Here is a 17698-nt window from a genome sequence, read left to right as displayed (position 1 = left end):
TGGACTTAGGGATGTACGAAAGTCACTTACCTTTCCGCGGATTATGTTGATGGTGTGGGGAGGAGGCGTTCCGTCCCTCCCCCCGGAATCCTCGACGGGGGGGGAGGCGATCCGTTCCTCCCCCCCAGAATCCTCCACGGCCGGCTGTGCTCCGCGGCAACTCCGTGGAGCAGCCGGCCAGGCCCACGCCAGAGCCGTCCACAGCTGGATTTCCGGCCGCGGAGGGCTCTGGGTAAAAACCAAAAACATCGCGTACGCAAATGGCGGCGGCTATGGCCGCCGCCATTTGCGTTCCTTATTTTTGGCTGTCTTAGTCTACGTAAATATTTATGTAGACTAAGACGGCCAAAAATAAGCAACGCGGGTTTTTTCTTTTTTTTTTACCCAGCCATGATAGGCTACGTAAATCTTTACGTAGCCTATCACGTCTTGTAAAAAACAAAACAACCCCCCCCCCCAACAAGAGTGCAAATGGCCGGAGCTGCCGGAGCCGCCGCCACCTGGAACATCCGCCCCAGGTAAGTCTTGTCCCGGGGGGGATCAGTGGGGGGGTGGGGGTGGCAGGCCGTTCCACCACGGAGTTCGGGGGGCCGAATGCACTGGCATTCGGCCTCACCGAGATCCGTGGTGGAATTCTCTGACATCCCTATTTGGACTATAAAACTGACATCAGTGTCTGTCTGCAGGCAGCATACGGAGGGTCAGGCGTACAGCTGTACTAACTCCCTGCAGGATGGTTTTGTGCAAAGACTATACCAAGTATTATCAAAGGCAATCCCAAAATAACTCACATTTTCACTGATTGGACCTGAACACTGCGGTTTTATATTACCACTTTTTATTTCACTTAGAATGGCACTTGAGATTCAGATAATAGATGGCATATACAGTCAGGGCCGGAAATATTGGAACAAGGATAACTGTTTTGGCAGTTGGCCTCTGTACGTCACCACCACATTGACGTTGAAAGGAAACACACCCAGATGGGAGCGAAGTCAGGAATTTCAGCTGTAATTCAAGGGGTTTGACAAAAGTGGGGCACTAACCATTCAGGAAGGACAGCCAGTGGCATACACATACACACATCGTTGGTGGCTCATAAGTAATGGAACAAACCAACATCATTTCAAACTTAAGGGTCGCCTTTAATACCTGGATGAAAATCCTGTGCAGTCAATGATTGCCTGAAGTCTGGAACCCATGGACATGATCAAATGCTGAGTTTCCTCCCTTAAGATGCTTTGCCAGGCCTTTACTGCAGCTGCCTTCAGCTGCTGCTTTTTTGTGGGTCTTTCTGCCTTCAGTCTGGTCTTCAGGAAGTGAAAAGCATGCTCTATTGGGTTGAGATCCGGTGACTGACTTGGCCATTGCAGAACATCCCACTTCTTTGCCTTGAGAAACTTGGGTAGCTTTTGCTGTATATTTTAGGTCATTATCCATCTGCAATATGAAGTGGCGTCCTATCAGTTTGGCAGCATTCAGCTGAATCTGAGCAGAAAGTATAGCCCTATACAGTTCAGAATTCATCCTACTGCTTTTATCAGCAGTCAGGTCATCAATAAACACCAGTGACCCGGTTCCATTGGCAGCCATACATGCCCATGCCATAACACTGCCTCCACCATGTTTGACAGATGATGTGGTATGCTTTGGATCATGAGCTGTTCCTTTCCTTCCCCATACTTCCCCATCATTCTGATACAAGTTAATCTTGGTTTCATCAGTCCAAAGAATCTTATTCCAGAACTGGGCAGGCTTTTTTAGGTGTTTGCTGGCAAAGACTAATCTGGCCTGTCTGTTCTTGCGCGTTACCAGTGGTTTGCACCTTGTTGTGAAGCCTCTGTATTTACATTCATAAAGCCGTCTCTGGACTGTAGATGTTGACAATGACATGCCTACCTCCTAAAGAGTGTTCTTGACTTGGCTATATGTTGTGAAAGGGTTCCTCTTCACTATGAGCAAAATTCTGCGGTCATCCACTTTAGTTGTCTTCCATGGTCTTCCAGGCCTTTTGCTGTTGCTGGGCTTGACAGTTAATTCCTTCATTTTCAGGATGTTCCAAACTGTTGTGTTGGCCACTTCCACTGTTTTTGCTATCTCTCTGATGGGTTTGTTTCCTCAGCCTAATGATGGCCTTCTTCACTCGCATGGACACCTCTTTGGACCTCATGTTGGGAGTTCCAGTGAACAGCTATTAAATGCAAATGTAACACTCAGAACCACCTCTAGGCCTTTAATCTGCTTGATTGGTCATGGGGTACCCAGGAAACAGGCCACACCTGGCCATGCAGCTGCTTGTCAGCCATTCATTCCATTACTTATGAGCCACCAACGATGTGTGTGTGTGTATGCCATTGGCTGTCCTTCCTGAATGGTTAGTGCCCCACTTTTGTCAAACCCCTTGAATTACAGCTGAAAGTCCTGACTTCGCTCCCATCTGGGTGTGCTTCCTTTCAACTTCAATGTGGTGGTGTACAGAGGCCAACTGCCAAAACAGTTATCCTTGTTCCTGTATTTCTGGCCCTGACTGTAATTTGCACTTAAGGGCCTGCTTCTGTACCATGTATGAATGTAAAGGAAAATTGTTCCTCCGCCAGAGATCTTTCCCTGCGTTCTAAAAGCTGCTTTCTGTGAATTGGCTTTCACATCCCCTGGGTGTCATGCTGAGACAGCATCACCAGCTGACTTGTTGTTTTCTTCATGGGAACATAGGAAGGTACGTTATAACAGGTCAGACTGTTTCTCCAACTAGCCCAGCATTGCCTACTCTTGACTAGCAGCAGCTCTTCAAGGTATCATGCAGAGGTTTTCCCATCACCTGCTACCTGATCCTTCTAACTGCAGGTGCCAGATATTGAATCTGGGACTGTCTGCTGGCAAAACATTTGCTGTTGTGCTCCACTTCTGTTGTGCTCCACCAAAATGCCAAACTACTTTGGCATTTTATTATTTATTTATTTATTTCATTTCTATACCGCCCAATAGCCGAAACTCTCTGGGCGGTTCACAAAAATTAAAACCAAACAACACACAATAAAACAATTTAAAATATATAGAACATTAAAACCACAATATAACAATACAACCATAATAAAACCTAGCAGCAGTGCAGGAGTTTAAAATACAGATTTAAAACAACAAAGATAAAAATTTAGAAAGCTAAAATGCTAAAATGCCTGGGAAAATAAAAAGGTTTTCACCTGGCGCCGAAAGGAAGACAATGTAGGTGCCAGGCGAACCTCACTAGGGAGCTCATTCCAGAGCCGGGGTGCCACAACAGAAAAAGCCCTCCTCCTAGTAGCCACCCGCCTCACTTCCTTTGGCAGGGGCTCACGGAGAAGGGCCGCTGATGATGATCTTAAGGTCCGGGCAGGCACATATGGGAGGAGGCGATCCTTCAGGTAACCTGGCCCCAAGCCGTTAAGGGCTTTGAATGTTAACACCTGCACTTTGAATCGGGCCCAGAAATGGACTGGCAGCCAGTGCAGCTGGAAAAGTACTGGCGTAATATGAGCTCGCAGGCCAGTCCCTGTTAACAATCTTGCTGCCCTATTTTGGACCAGCTGAAGTTTCCAGACCGTTTTCAAAGGCAGCCCCACGCATAACGCATTGCAGTAATCCAGACGAGAAGTTATCAGAGCATGGATAACTGTAGCTAGGCTATCTCTGTCCAGATAAGGGCGTAGTTGATATACCAGCCTAAGCTGATAAAAAGTGCTCCGTGCCACTGAGTTCACCTGTGCCTCAAGTGACAGTTCTGGATCCAAGAGCACCCCCAAACTACGAACCTGATCCTTTAGGGGGAGTGCAACCCCCTCCAGAACAGGTTGAATATCACCTAGCCGGGCACACGAACCACCCACTAACAGTACCTCCGTCTTGTCTGGATTGAGTTTCAGTTTATTGGCCCTCATCCAGTCCGTTACCGTGCCCAGGCACTGATTCAGAACAGCCACTGCCTCACCTGGTTTTGATGAGAAAGAGAGGTAGAGCTGGGTGTCATCTGCATATTGATGGCACCTCAGCCCACACCTCCGGATAACCTCCCCCAGCGGTTTCATGTAGATGTTAAACAGCATGGGGGATAAAACAGAGCCCTGTGGAACCCCATGGCACAATTGCCATGGCACAGAGCAATAATCCCCCAGCACCACCTTCTGGAATCGGCCATCCAAGTAGGAGCGGAACCACTGTAGTGCAGTGCCTCCAACTCCTAACCCAGACAACCTATCCAGAAGGATACCATGGTCGATGGTATCGAAAGCCGCTGAGAGGTCCAGGAGAATCAACAGGGTCGCACTCCCCCTGTCCCTCTCCCGGCAGAGGTCATCCCACAGGGCGACCAAGGCAGTTTCTGTTCCAAAACCAGGCCTGAAGCCTGATTGAAATGGATCTAGATAATCCATTTCATCCAAGAGTGCCTGGAGCTGTCCTACAACCACCTGCTCAAGCACCTTGCCCAGGAAGGGGCGTTGGCCACTGGCCTATAATTGTTAACATCCTCTGGGTCCAGTTTAGGCTTTTTCAGGAGTGGTCTAATTACTGCCTCTTTTAAAGCGGCAGGCACCACTCCCTCTCTCAAGGAGGAATTTACAACCACCTGGACCCAGCCGGACATCCCTCCCTTGTTTGATTTAATAAGCCATGAAGGGCAAGGGTCAAGCACACAAGTGGTCGATCGGACTTGGCCAAGCACCTTGTCCGCATCCTCAGGTCTCAGTAACTGAAACTCATCCAATAAAACTGGACCAGACAGTGCTCTGAATGCCTCTACCAATGGAACTGCATTAATGGTGGTGTCCAATTCATGACGAATCTGAGCGACTTTATCCTCAAAGTGCCGTGCAAACTTGTCACAGCATGCTACCGAGGGTTCCACCGTCTCTCTCCCTGGCCCAGAATGTAACAGGCCGCGAACCACTCGGAAAAGCTCCACTGGACGACACTGAGAAGATGCAATGCTGGTGGAAAAGAACTGTCTCTTTGCCACCCTCAGAGTAGGCTCGATAGTGGGCTCTTACCTGTGTTCGGTCAGACTCAGCACGAGTTTCCCTCCACCTGCGTTCTAGCCATCTCCCCTCTTGCTTCATTGCCCTCAGCTCAGGTGTATACCAAGGAGCTGGCCGGGCTCTGCTCAGAGGGAGAGGGCGCTTGGGCGCGATTGTGTCAACCGCCCGAGTCATCTCTGCATTCCACAGAGCGACCTGGGCTTCGACAGGAGCACCAGCCATACCAGCAGGAAAATCCCCCAGAGCCCTCTGGAATCCGTCGAAATCCATTAATCTCCAGGGGTGCACCATTTTAATAGGTCCCCCACCCTTGCAGAGGGGAAAGGCCGCCAGGAGTCTAAACCTCAGCAGGAAGTGATCTGACCATGACAAAGGGACAGATGTTAAGTCCTCCACTTTCAGATCACCATCCTCCTGCCCAGTCGAGAAAACCAGATCAAGCGTGTGTCCTTTTATATGTGTTGGGCCAATGACATGTTGGGACAGCCCCATGGTTGTCATGGCGGCCATGAAGTCCTGAGCCGCCCCGGATACAGCGGCCTCGGCATGGAAGTTGAGATCCCCCAGGACCATCATCCTGGGGGTCCTCAACACCAAGTCCGAGACCACCTCCGTCAGCTCAGGCAGGGAGTCTGATGGGCAGCGGGGTGGGCGGTACACCAACAGAATCCCTAATCTGTCCCGGGTACCCAACACAAGGTACAAACACTCAAGATCTGCACTCGAAAGAGCAGGAAGCCTGGAGAGGGAGACTGAATTCCTATAGACCACAGCAACCCCCCCTCCCCGACCCTCAAGTCGGTACTTGCTGCACCAAGTACCCAGGAGGGCACAACTGGGGAGAGTGACCCCTCCCAGTTCCCCCACCCAGGTCTCAGTAATACATGCCAGGTCAGCCCCCCCATCCACAATCAAATCATGGATGAGGGAGATTTTATTTTGGGCCGACCTGGCATTCAGCAGCAGCACCACCAGACCCGAAGGCAGACTGGTAAGGCTGCCAGGAACCATCAGGCTGGGGGAAAAACCAGAAGAGGGGACAGCTGTAAGGTATCTAGCCCCTCTTCTCCTCAGTTGGCCCCCCTGCCCGTGACCACAGTTATGGTGCACCTCCCCGACCCCCTGAGTTGCCCAATAGTCCTCCCAGGCACATATTAAAATGTTAGGATATAAAATGTACAACAGTTTAAAAGAATATAAAAGATAAAAGAGATAAAAGAGAACAGCAGCTAAGAAGGAGCAGATAGTCCATGTTTGCCCCTTTCCCCTTGTCTTTAAAGCTGCTGCCCTCTGCTGCTGCTATTTGCTGCTGGTATTGTGGCTGCTGGTGTCTCTGGAGAGGCAGGTGGGTAGGTCTTCCTATTTTGGATAGGAACTACTGAAAAAAAAACCTGCCACTGGTGTGCACCAGAATCCACTCCTCCCCCATGCACAAAAGATGTTCCTTTCCACAGCTCTCAAACCAAACAGTCCAGGATATGACTTCCACAAGGAGAAGGGCTCTGTTCACAGAAGGTTTCTCCACACAGTTTTTGGGGATCTCCCCTCCTCCCCACATCACAGCTCACCCCAGGATCAGAGTCTCCTGATTTTTTTTGTGCAGCATTTTCAGGGGGCTGGAGGGGTTGCCATGGGAAGGAGGGGGTGGGAAGTCCACTTCTGTAAGCTCAGTTGATCTGGTGTACATATGGATCCAATCCCCACATTACTTTAAATATCAGGGATGTGTAGAAAGCAATTTGGAGGTTGGTGTGCTCAAAAGATTCATAGGCATCATCAAAGTAGATTTGCTTTTATTTAAGTAGGTATTTTCATGATTTGTGTACACCACTTTGTAATCTGTAGATGTAAACAGTTGATAAATGCTCATAAATAAATAAATACATAAATACATAAATAAATTGCCTTTTATTTTCTTCATATGCAAGTTAGCAAACTAATTCTTCACAACCTGTGTATAGAACAGTATTTTCTATACCACTTTTAAACATAACCAGTTAGACGATAGGCTCTATATTATAATTTGCATGACATAACAGCATGGACATTAACTTTCTATATGCAAAGTTTACCTGTTTCTGTAGAATAAACTCGAAAGCTCTTATCCCAGAAACCACAGATAAGAATATAGCGATTATCTGCTGTGACCACAAAACAATGAGCATTGATCTGAATGCTTTGGTCCACAAGGTCTGTGATCTGCCGTTTGTTCACACCAGAGTTATTGGCTGCAAAAAAAAGGGGGGTGGGGGAGTTTGTATAAGCAAAGTCTTTCAGCAGCTTTTTATCTTGCAATATCTGGAAGAAATTGAAACATTTAACTTGCACTGAATTGTGGATTTGAATAAGACTGCATTTTAATGCTAATATGGTTACGACAGCTTTCAGAAATATAAGCACATTTTTAGGCTTTGTGTTGAATTAGAAAGAACCATCCAGAAATGGGATGACAAAATGGCCATCCAGTTCAAAAGGCAGGACCATCCAGCCTCACAATCTAGATCAAATTAACATACCTTCAGAACATCCTACAGGCTCAAAGGAACACAAAAACTAAGGGCCACTGATCAATCTGTCCCAGAGGAAATGGCTGCCCTATCCCAAAACCCACTCCCTGAGTTATCCCATGGAAATTTCCTATCCTACACAACCTCTTATGTTCAGGAGTGGAATCATATGACCACTTACTTTATAGTTGGTGATTTAAAACATTCTGCATGGTAACTCTAACCATATGGAGATATGGCCATCTGTTGTCTCCGGCCAAATGGTAACCTGGAAGTGGAGGGCATGGTAATACTTGGCTCACTGCATGGCCAGGGGTGTGGGTGTGGGGGTGATGGTTTCTCCTTGGGATTAGAACCAGCACATGAGCACTTTTGATGTGTCCACTATGTGGTAAAAAGTTGTGTGACTCCATCCCAATTGTGGTAGGTTTTGATCTTCCAGATAAAGTGGGATGCGGGGAACAACCCTTCATTTGCCCAAAGGAGGCATCAAAGTGGATTTTATAGAATGCAAACATTTTTAAAATTTCCATCACATACTGCAATATGCTCTCCATATTTAAATAATTCAGTTTAGAGTCAATAATCCTTTTATGATACATGGTTCCTCATTTTTTCCCATGTGAAGTCTCCTGAAGAAAAAGAAAATACACCAGCGCAATATAAATGCAAAAGTCTTTATTGATGGGTCAGGTCTGTGTAACTACGTTAATTAGTTGAGGAGGCTGGATGGCAGGGGCTGACTGAGAAAAAAATTATGATTTATTGACCTGTTTATACATTGTACCTTTCTCCAGTGATATCTACCTCTGTTTTCTCACAGCTACATACCTGTACTTTGGTTATCCGCTTGAGCCATTTGTGTTGTGATTTTGGTTTATTTGTTTATATAGCCTATTTGTTATTTTTCCTGTATTAAATGTACTTATTGACATGTACCTTTAAAAACACTCAATAAATATGTTGTTGTTTTGAGCATGTTCTGGCATCCTAATCCTAAAGATGCATGTGGGGCCAACATGACTAACAGAGGCATTCTGTGGAAGAAAAGGTTTGTCCAGAGAATGGTCTGAAGGCACATTGTGAAATTCTACTGTGACACAGGTCTGAACTTATCATCAGATATGATGCAACCTTTCTCATGCACCATAGCCATTAGAATTGCGCATGAGAAAGTTGTCACTCCTTCCCAATATACCCCATTTTAAGTCACTTTGGTTTCAAATAAAAATACTTACTCCCACTTATGGCCAGAGGGAGTGCTGTTTGTGTAACAGCACTAATGCATGCAGCTGGGCATAATCAGTTCACTAGACTAGTGTAACCCCACAAAATGAGGTGTGCTCAATCCTAGAAATGTTTCACCAATTTCACAAATACGAAATTGTTGATGTTCTAACAAAAATGAGATTTGCTGTACGTAAGTGCAAAGTGATGCATATGGGTGCAAACAAAAAATGAATAAATCCTAGCTTCACGTAAGTGCAAAGTGATGCATATGGGTGCAAACAAAAAATGAATAAATCCTAGCTTCACGTAAGTGCAAAGTGATGCATATGGGTGCAAACAAAAAATGAATAAATCCTAGCTTCACGTATACATAGCTGAAACCTGAACTGGCTGAGTCAGCCAGGAAAGATACCTTGGGGTCGTCACTGAAAGCATCAGCCCTGTGCGCTGCAAGATTCAGGACAGATGTCTTCACACAATGCCTATTTAGCTTATGGAATCCACTGTCACAAGATGTGGCGATTGCCACTGTCTTTAATAGCTTGGGGGCGGGGGTGACAAGTTCATGGAGGGCGGGTCTATCAATGGCCATTAGGCTTGTCAGCTATGTGGAACTTCCATATTTGGAGCTGGACACTTCTGATCCCAGATGCTAGAGACCAACAACAGGGGAGAGGTGATGACTACGTGCTCTTGCTGAAGTGGATGGACCCTTGGTTCTGCTCCAGCAGGGGCCTTCTTATGTTGTTCTGTTTTGATTTCTTTGCTATCAATAATTGCAGCTTTCCATTCTGTGAAACTAGGAGTAGACAGTAATTACTGTTCTTCACTTTGAATTCTAATACATAGTGTAGCACATCATTAAAATGTAGCATATTGAAACACTGCCCAACACATTTTTTTCTAACAAATGGCTATTTTTTTTATTCTCTGACATACCGATCAATGGATCCATTTCAATGGGAAGATGATGAGCTTGATCCAAAGAATATCCTGGGGCTCCCCGGAGGCCTAAATAATAATTAAAAAATAATGCCAATAAGGACTATACAGGTATTATTTTATCTCACTAAAATATGAACTGTACTGTGGAATGATCATATTCTTAATCTTTACTCCTTCAGCTTTCCAGGTGACAAAATAGTTCTTCCTCTGTTTAACCTATACCCAACGCACACACACAAAAGGATCCTGTGTCCTTTTGTGTGTGCGTGCGTGTTGGATATAGTTTCAACAGGGCAATACAAGACATCTGAATGTGCACTGGGGGCTCTGGTTTGGCAAAGTAAAACGCTTACCACATACATACAAACCCCTGCATCCCACGTAAAAGGTTTTGCTATATCTGAGGCACAATATCTAATTCTGATGTATATTTCTGCAGAACTCCTCATTTCAAGTTACAAATGTGTTCACTGACATGAACGTATGATGCTACAGAGAAAGATGTGGAGTCAACCTGACTCAGCTCTGCCCACCTGGGTACTCAGTGCAGCACCAACATAGGTTGGAGGGCCGGGCGGGGGAAGTTGTTGTGGTTCATAGAACTTCCATCTCTATCACCAGGAGACCACTGCACCTTGGAGTGGGCCTTGAGGGGTTGCAACTGGTGTTGAGCCATAGAGACAGATTGGGGATGCTGCTGGTGTACCACCCACCCTGCTGCCCAGCATCCTCCCTGACTGAGTTGGTGGAGGCAGTCACAAGTGTGGTGTTGGAGGAACCCAGGACGGTGGTTCTGGGTGACTTCAACTTCCATGCTGAGGCTGTCTCCGGAGCTCCAGCTCAGGACTTCATGGCTTCCATGACAGCCATGGGGCTGTCTCAGTATGTCATCGGCCCAGCACACAAAGCAGGGCACACCCTTGATTTGGTTTTTGCTCCATCGGTAGTCTGAAGATTGGGGGGGGGGGCTCCAAGTAACCCCATTGACATGGTCAGACCATTTCCTGGTGAGATTTGAGCTTAGGGCATTACTCTCCTCCCGCAGGGGTGGGGGACCTATTCGGATGGTCCGCCCCAGGAAACTGATGGAATCCAATGGATTTCTGAATGCTCTTGGAGATTTTCCAGTGGAGAGAGCTGGTGATCCAGCCGAGGCCCTAGCCTCACTGTGGAACAGTGAGATGCAGAGGGCCATCGATTTGATCACACCTGAGTGCCCTCTCCGGCACTGTAGAGCCCGTTCTGCTCCCTGGTATACTGGGGAGCTGCGGTCAATAAAACAGGCTGGACGCTGGCTAGAGCGCAAATGGCGCAAGACTTGAAGTGAAGACGACCGAGCACGCTCTACAGTGCATAATCGTGCCTATTGCGTGGCAGTGTGGGCAGCAAGGAAGGTTTATTTTGCTGCCTCCATTGCATCCTCAAGTAACTGTCCAGTGGAGTTCTTCCGGGTGGTCCGGTGGTTGTTAACATCTTCCCCAGTAAATGGGGCCCTGGCCCATCGATGACCCACTGTGACCGTTTTGCATCGCCCTTTGAGAACAAAATCGCTTGTCTCCACAGTGACTTTGATGTTGTTGTTAGTGCAGAACCAGTCGAGGTGTCTGATGCCACCATCTGCCCGATTTTGTGGGATCAGTTCCAGTTGTTACGGCCTGATGATGTGGATAAGAAGCTTGCAATAATGCGACCGACCATGTGCCCTCTTGTTCCCTGTCCCTCCTGGCTAATAAAAGCTAGCCAAGGGGGTATGACTGGGTGGGTCCAGGGAGTGATAAATGCTTCCCTACGGGAAGGGGTGGTCCCTGCTCTCCTTAAGGAGGCAGTAGTGCGGCCACTCCTGAAGAAGGCCACTCTGGACCCAATGGTATTAGACAACTACCGCCCAGTTTCAAATACCCCTTTTTTAGGGAAGTTACTTGAGAGGGTCATGGCAGACCAACTTCAGGCACTCTTGGAGGATACTGATTATCTAGACCCATTTCAGTCTGGGTTTCGTTCTGGTTATGGGACTGAATCAGCCTTGGTCGCCCTGATGGATGACCTTTATCGAGAGAGGAACAGGGGGAGTGCAACCCTGTTAATTCTGCTCGATCTCTCATCGGCTTTTGATACCATCGACCATGGTATCCTCCTGGATCGACTCCGTGGGATGGGTATTGAAGGCATTGTGCTACAGTGGTTCCAGTGCTACCTACGGGGCTGATTTCAGAGAATAACACTGGGTGACTATTCCTCGGCCCCTTGGCAATTGAGTTATGGGGTGCCGCAAGGTACCATCTTGTCCCTAATGTTGTTTAACATCTATATGAAGCTGCTGGGAGCGGTCATTAGGGGATTTTGAGCTAAATGCCATCAGTATGCTCTATCTCCCTGTGACATCTGAATCAGGAGAGGCTGTGCAAGTCCTGAATCAGTGCCTAGACTCAGTAATGGGCTGGATGAAGGCCAATAAACTGAAGCTGAATCCTGGCAAGACAGAAGCCCTGTGGATGAGTGGTTCCCAGGAACGGGGGACAGGCTCATTGCCTGTTCTGGATGTGGTTGCACTCCCTCAGAAAAATCAGGTCTGTAGTCTGGGGGTACTCCTAGATCCATCATTGTTGTTGGAGGCCCAAGTGGTCACGGCAGCTCGGAGTGCTTTTTACCAGCTTCGGCTGGTTCTCCAGCTACAGCCTCTCCTGGATAGGGATAGCTCGACCACAGTGGTACAGGCATTAGTAACCTCAAGACTGGATTACTGCAATGTGCTCTATGCGGGGCTGCCCTTAAGGCTGGTCCGGAAGCTGGAGCTAGTGCAGAATACAGCGGCTCGGCTGTTGTCAGGAGCTGCCCCTTTTCAGAGTGTAACTCCTTTTCTGAGGGAACTGCACTGGCTGCCTATTTGCTACCGGGCCAGGTTTAAGGTATTAGTACTAGTGTACAAAGCCCTAAACAACTTGGAACCAGGATACCTTGGAGAGTGCCTCCTTCCTTACCAACCTGCCTGGTCACTGAGGTCATCAGAGGGCATATTCCTGGTGATTCCACAAGGACCCATGGCCCAGTTGGAGTCCACCAGGAAAAGAGCCTTCAGTGTGATGGCCCCCTTGCTGTGGAATTCCCTACCTTTAGAGGTCAGGCAGGCGCCAACACTGAGTTCCTTCCGGTGCCTCCTTTCAAGACATTGTTCTTTCAAGAGGCCTTCCTTGCATGACTAGCCGTGGTTTGTTAAACGCCACTTTGTTGGGATTTGTCTTTTTAAAAAAACGTTTTAACTCTGTTAACCATTGTTTTATTCTTTTATCATGTTGTTCACCGCTCTGAAATCTTCTGATGAGGAGCGGGATATAAATATTGTAAGTAAGTAAGTAAGTAAGTAAGTAAGTAAGTAAATAAATAAATAAATATAAATGTTGCCGTGTGCTTAACGGCACAGAAGAAACCAAGAAAAGTGCATCAATTTTTCTTTTCTTTTTTGCAAAATGCACACGATTTTGCACAGAGGAGTTGGAGGCCTTCCTACCCAAGTCCAGTCTGGCTGCCTGTCTTGGTCTGCACTTAGCTTTGGAGTGCTGATCTGAACTGAAGATGGGACCAGAGTAGAAGGAGGGAGAGGATACCCTGCTGGAATGCGTTGGAGCAACCTATTAGGATACAGTTTCTCATCTTCTACCTTTTACTAGACTTTGAGAAGAAAGGAAGGTCATGTTCCACCAGGCCACTGCACGGGCTGATGGGAAACAACCTTTGAGGGCTCCCTTTCCCTGGCATGCTCTAGAGCAAAGGTGGGCTGGTGTTGCTCCCCACTCACCTCTGCTCTGGACAGAGTGCTGGTGATAGGGTTTGATGCTTTTCTTACCAAGATTGTAGCTTGCACATATCTAGATTACATCCCAAATGCAACTTTAGAACGAGCTAGAAAAGGGATGAATGGCAAGCATGAGGATAGAGCTGTATGAGGGTGTCTGTTACACAGGGATGGGTGTAGGCTAGCTTCAGGGAGGGTGAGGGTAGGCAGGCATGTCCTCTCACTCTACCAAACTAGATTCCTGCCTTCTCTTTCCATCTCCTCCTCCTATTTTGCTGTGCATCTCCCTGTTTCCTCTTCTCACTGTCCTCAGTGGTGTACAGCTTTTCTACATGAAGCTGTTAATACGCTGTATCTACTTTCAGTTTTACTGCAGAATTGAGATCCGAGCTCTACACAAAGAGCTTTTCCTTTCCTGCTTTTCTGCTACATAACCTCTAGTTGGCACTGTACTATAGCAGAATAATGCAATTACACAAGTAAGAGTGTTTTCTTTTGCTTTCAGAAATAATAATCCATTTCCCCAGTCTAACCCCCCCCTACGAAAGTGCTTTTAAAAAACAGAAGCAAGACCGGAGAGTCACAACATCACCTAAAGTATCACCATGAGTTAGGAATGACAAGCGAACAGTAAATGCCTAGTGTAGAAAAGCTTATAGTGGTAAATTTTGACAGGCAGTGCTCATCCTGAAAGTTCCCATTGACTCCTCCCAGGAGAGCCCCAAAATGCAGGCAGCTGTGTTGATCAATATCAACAAACTAGTTCTAGAATTTTTTATCCCCACCAGGAGAAAGTCTTTTGTAAAACTAATGGGTCATAATTACTAATTCAAGCCATCCCCAAATACTTTGCATTACAACACAGACAGCTGGCAATACATCGTTGCTGGGACAATCCACCCCCACCCCAGCTACTATGAGGCTTGCAGCCAGGCTCAGAGTGAACAGGGAAGCCTGACAAGGGGGGCAGATGACATCATCATCCCTGCTAATAACAAAGTCCCGGTGCTTCGACCCTGTGATCCCTGGCTCCACTACACCACTGACTGTCCATTGTTAGCATGTTCCCTGTCTTAATCTTCAGTTCATCTTTTTCTCCCTTCTCCATCTTATTTCCTCTCTCTATTGTTTTTTGCTTCATACATTTTTTCATCTGTGGCCAAGCTAGACAAGATGGAGGCCTCCATGTTGTTGTTCAGATCTCTGCCCAGCTCACACATCAATCAGGGAGATGGAGCTGAATATCTCATGTGCATATCAAGAGAGGCATGAAGGTGATGGGAGTTGAACCCTCCCCACATTCCATCAACTTCAAGCACTTTATCCTGAGCCTAATTCTGGTACTGGAAGTAAGCCAAACTGAGTAGTGACAGAGCGCAGGGAAATAAGGCAGGGAGGGTTCATCTTCTTTCATCTACCCTCCTCTCCTGATGTTAAAATCAGAGGCCTCTGCCCCACTATCACTCTTTACTTGCACATAGCTGACACGTTAATAAGCAAATATAGCTGACCCTTCTGTGTACACTACAAGTATACTATGGTTATCCATATGCAAGCCACTGGAAATTCTACTACCCAATGATTGAGACTGTAAGATGGCATTCAAAACAATACTAAGCAGCATGTTTAGAAGAAATCATAATATCCTGAGATGGCAGCTAACTGTACCAGTGATGCCTTTAGGGATTGAGCAATGTGGCAGAATTTTTTTTAAAAGCTCTCTGCTGGTCTACATTGTTTAAAGCGTTTTGTGGAATGAAGTATGAGACTAGCCCAAACCAAATCTATTTGAAATGAAAACAACTCACACTTTGTAGAAATTCAACACAAAATCTCTATAATAACACATACCTACTGTGTTGTGCCATCTATTCACTGCAAAAAGCCGGCTGCAAGTCACAGTTACCACGGCAGGAATGGTAAGGTGGGGAAGCGTGTTGGCTGCCACATGTGTGACAGGAGAATTTGATGGAAATTTGAGAACCATTATAACATCCTGCTGCATCTGATCTTTAAACATAAGTGGACTCTGTGGAAGGAAACACTGTTGAGTAGAAAGGAGAAGAGAGCAGAAGAAAACAGAAGGGATAACACAATTAGTGAAGAGGTCTGAGGGGAAAATAAGGTTAAGACAGTCAGGAAGCATTTGTACATACAGGGGAAACAATGCTATCTGCACATCTAACACTACAAATACAAGACAGCAAAATTAGAAAAGCTATTGCCAGAGCATTACACAAGTGCAAATAGAGAAGAGGTATGGTAAAGATCCAATAGGTTATTATTACAGGGTGTGAAATGATAAAGTCAGCATTAACAGAAAGAAAATCTTAATGAAATGGTTATAATACTTCACAGTAAAGAGGTCAGTCAAACAGAAGCACCACTTAAGTCATCCATAAGGTTTACATTATATTCAATACAATGGTTGAAAAAGTTAAATTGGAGGAACTCAGTTAACAGTTCTATAGAAGCCAACAGCAAAATTGAATGTAATGACAGAAGAAGGAGAACAAAACCTACATACGATAACAAGACTGGCATGCTGCTGATAATGGCAGTCCCATGAAAAGCTCTCCCTGCCATAAAATGTAGTACAACTTAACTTAATATCATTGTGCTGGGCATGTCCCTGACCTGCTAGCTACAGACAATGATGTGGAATGGAGCGGGGAAACACACAGTCTAATGGCTTCCAGACACAAAGTAAACAGTACTATATGTAGCAGGAGAGGGGGGAGTCTGAAAACAGCGGAGCCATGTTTCTTAGGATGGGTCATTCTGCCCTCAGCTGAACCATACTTTCTCACAGTGGTGGCAGTCAGTGATGCCCTTCAGCATACAGGATAAAAATCACAGCCCCCAATCCAGAGGTGTGTATGGGTCAAGCACAGTAAGCTTTTACATTTCTTTCTCAAATAAGACTTGTGCCACAGTGCATCCCAAGTTATTGTGTAAACTCCGGTGAATTTAAATAGCAACTTGTCATGTGGGATGTGGCCTGTGTGGCTGCTGTTTTAGAAATAAAAGGGGAGGATGCCTGCCTAGCCCATTCACTTCCATCAAGGGGTTCTTTGCATTGGAGTCACATGAGTGGATAATTTTATAAATAACTCTTTTTACTTTTGTATTATTTTACAATATTATAAATTTTTTGAAAAATAATGCCAAGTTAAGAGGGAGGAAGAGGAAGACACTATGAAACATGTTTTTGGGGATTTTATGATATTGAATAGTGCAGTCATATACGTGTCCGTAACATTGTTCAGAAGGCAGCAACTCAATCCATCCGAAAGAAAAAGAAATGCAAGAAAGCAAAGTGGCTGTCTGAGGAGGCTTTACAAGTAGCTGAGGAAAGAAGGGAAGAGAAAAGCAAGGGAGAAAGGGGAAGATATATCCAACTGAATGCAGAGTTCCAGAGAATAGCAAGGAGAGACAAGAAGGCCTTCTTAAATGAACAATGCAAAGAAATCGAGGAAAACAACAGAATGGGAAAGACTAGAGATCTCTTCAAGAAATTCGGTGCTATCAAGGGAACGTTTTGTGCAAAGACGGGCATGATAAAGGACAAAGAAGTCAGGGCCCTAACAGAAGCAGATGAGATTAAGAAGAGGTGGAAAGAATACACAGAAGAACTATACAGGAAAGATCTTAATGTCCCTGATAGCCATGATAGTGCGGTCACTGAACTTGAGCCGGACATCCTCGAGAGTGAAGTCAAGTGGGCCTTAGGAAGCATGACTAACAACACAGCTAGCGGAGATGACAGTATTCCAGCTGAGCTATTTACAATCCTAAAAGATGATGCTGTTAAAGTGCTGCACTCAATATGCCAACAAATGTGGAACACTCAACAGTGGCCACAAGACTCCAAAGAAGGGCAACGCCAAAGAGTGTTCAAACTACCGTACAATTGCGCTCATTTCACATGCCAGCAAGGTTATGCTCAAAATCCTACAAGCTAGGCTTCAGCAGTATGTGAACCGAGAACTACCGGAAGTCCAAGCTGGGTTCCGAAGAGGCAGAGGAACTAGAGATCAAATCGCCAACTTTCGCTGGATCATGGAGAAAGCGAGAGAATTCCAGAAAAACGTCTATTTCTGCTTCATTGACTACGCTAAAGCCTTTGATTGTGTGGATCACAACAAACTGTGGCAAATTCTTAAAGAGATGGGAGTACCAGACCACCTTACCTGTCTCCTGAGAAACCTGTATGG

The 17698-nt window shown here is 46.1% G+C and overlaps 1 protein-coding gene across 2 annotated transcripts in view; it reads right to left on the bottom strand.

Moving 5' to 3' along the window:
* Positions 1-17698, bottom strand: part of NBEA (neurobeachin) — a 595906-nt gene that overhangs the window by 15446 nt on the left and 562762 nt on the right. For both annotated transcript variants that reach the window (XM_084843013.1, XM_084843014.1), the window contains 3 exons: positions 15333-15525; positions 9686-9757; positions 7082-7237 (listed from right to left, as the gene is read on the bottom strand). In XM_084843013.1, the coding sequence (XP_084699139.1) occupies positions 7082-7237; positions 9686-9757; positions 15333-15525 (421 nt within the window). The remainder of the gene's footprint in view (positions 1-7081; positions 7238-9685; positions 9758-15332; positions 15526-17698) is intronic.

This window comes from Heloderma suspectum, chromosome 3 (genome assembly GCF_057233095.1).
Source record: "Heloderma suspectum isolate Gila_16-S chromosome 3, 16-S_ref, whole genome shotgun sequence".
Taxonomy (NCBI): domain Eukaryota; kingdom Metazoa; phylum Chordata; class Lepidosauria; order Squamata; family Helodermatidae; genus Heloderma; species Heloderma suspectum.
This window is presented reverse-complemented; position numbering and strand designations above follow the sequence as displayed.